Genomic DNA, 2,102 nt, shown 5'->3' with positions numbered 1-2,102 from the left:
CAGTTTGTCTCTTCTACACTAGATGAACAGTGCTTTTTATAAATTGTTCTGCCTGCTTCCACATGCATGCTAGATAAAAGATCTGCAGCATTTTCAGTGTTTCAATATTTTAAGGGTAGGCTTCTGATTTGAATGAACAATAGAAAATAATACTTAGGAGAAGAGGGAGCTGATAGGCTCAGCCAGAATTTCAGGCCAGTAAAGGCTGTTTTGATAGGGTCAAAGGAAGGGTCGCTACATCATATTCAACAAGTGGCCAATCAGGCTGATGCAATGAGACTGCTCGGTAACTTACTAGGAAACGAGGGGCGGTGGGCACGCGCTTGAAAGGCTGCAGGCGCCATGGGCAGAGTGAGAAACGGCGCAAACACCCAGCAGCTGCAGGGGCAAAAACGGCCCGGGGATCCCGCCGCAGCCTGCGCAGCCATCGCGGTCATGGGTGCGCGGCGCCCCCCTTTCCAAGTCCGCGTGGGGAGCCACGCGGCGGGGAGGAAGCCGGCGGCCGCCCGGCGGGATTCCGCAAGGTTGCGGCGGAAGCGCTGGTGGCGGCGAGCCCGGGAGGCAGCCTCCAGAGGCCCGCTACCAGACCGGAAGCCGCCGGCGCCCGCCGCGTCCCCGGGCGAGATGGACCTGGGCGCGCAGCGGGAGCGCTGGGAGACATTCAGGAAGCGGCGGGGCCTCAGCTGCGAGGGCGCCGCCAAGTTCCTGCTGGACACCTTCGAGTACCCGGGCTTGGTGTACCACACCGGCGGCTGCCACTGCGGCGCGGTCCGCTTCGCCGTCTGGGCCCCCGCAGACCTGCGCGTGGTGGATTGCAGCTGCAGGCTGTGCAGGAAGAAGCAGCACCGGCACTTCCTCGTCCCGGCCTCGCGCTTCACTCTCCTGCTGGGCGCCGAGAGCATCGTCACGTACCGATCCCACACGCACCCAGCGCTGCACAGCTTCTGCAGCAGGTGCGGGGTGCAGAGTTTCCACGCGTCTGTCTCTGACCCCGGGGTTTACGGCGTCGCCCCGCACTGCCTGGACGCGGGCACCGTGCGCAGTGTGGTCATCGAGGAGGTCGACGGTGGCAACTGGGGGGAGGAGGCCACGAAGGAGCTCAAGGCCATCCAGAACGCGTCTCCGGAGTGAGCCCCTGCCTCTCCTGAAGAGGAGCAGTGACTGGGGCCGCCACCCGCCTGAAACGTGCCCGGTGCCCTTCGAGGGGGCCACCTCAGTGTTTGTGAAGGAATTACTGTATGAAAGAGGTCGGTTTCTGGACTGGGGAACCCGTGATGTCGCGCCAAGCTTCCACCCCTTCCCTCTCAGTGTGTTTCAACGGACTTGCTTATAATCAAAAAACTGAGCACACATGTGTCTGTGAACAGCCCTAATCTTCCAATCCAGTCAGCAAGCAGTGTCTCTACCTTTGCAGGTCGCCTTGCATAACACTCAGTTGTATTATTCTTCCTACAGTTTTCACAGATCATTTTCAGATTATTCATATGTACTGTACCGTTATGGTGCTATTGTGAGCAAGATTGTTTTTAATGGTCGCATCTGGCATGTAAGACCACTCACTATATCTAAACACTTTTGTAGACCTTTACGAGGATGTTTTCTGTTGATTATCTGTGTGCGTGTGTGTGTTAGGTATGCACTCACATTTTCGCTACTTAGGGATGTGCGTTATTTTCGGTCACAGTGTTTAATGTATTTGTATATAGTAGGTTTAAGGTTCATTAGTGTTACATACCTCATTGCACCTATGTTTTCAAATGATGTTGCCATTTTGCTTGGTTTTGTTTTAGAAACTGCCTCTGGGAAGGGGAATGGGGAGACAAGAATGAGAAAAGATATCTGTGGACTGTATGTACACCCTCTTTAGTGTTTTCAAATTCCTATCTTGAATATGTGTTAAGTATTCAGATAAAGTATTCAGAAATGAGTACCTAATAACTGAAAAGTATGTACCTCTATGTTGTACATTACAAATCAGCATTAATTTATATGTAATTTCTTTATACCTGAGATTTTTATCAGACAATAGGTGGTGAGTGTCTTTCCTGTTAAATGATATGTATAAAAACCATCATTTAATAGCTTCATAGAATTAAAAAATG

At 52.3% G+C, this 2,102-nt stretch overlaps 1 protein-coding gene across 1 annotated transcript; it reads left to right on the top strand.

The window, feature by feature from the left end:
• Positions 1-214: 214 nt before the first annotated feature.
• LOC131502676 (centromere protein V-like protein 3) lies at positions 215-1,253 on the top strand. Its single transcript, XM_058713570.1, has one exon. The coding sequence runs from the start codon at positions 343-345 to the stop codon at positions 1,129-1,131; it is 789 nt and encodes a 262-aa protein (XP_058569553.1). The 5' UTR covers positions 215-342; the 3' UTR covers positions 1,132-1,253.
• Positions 1,254-2,102: the final 849 nt, after the last annotated feature.

This window comes from Neofelis nebulosa, chromosome X (assembly GCF_028018385.1).
Source record: "Neofelis nebulosa isolate mNeoNeb1 chromosome X, mNeoNeb1.pri, whole genome shotgun sequence".
NCBI lineage: Eukaryota > Metazoa > Chordata > Mammalia > Carnivora > Felidae > Neofelis > Neofelis nebulosa.
Note: the sequence above shows the minus strand (reverse complement) of the source record. Positions and strands in the feature narration are given on the sequence as shown.

Bases quoted from the DNA above. Each gene is read 5' to 3' on its own strand.
- LOC131502676 (XM_058713570.1), top strand. From the start codon at position 343: ATGGGCAGAGTGAGAAACGGCGCAAACACCCAGCAGCTGCAGGGGCAA.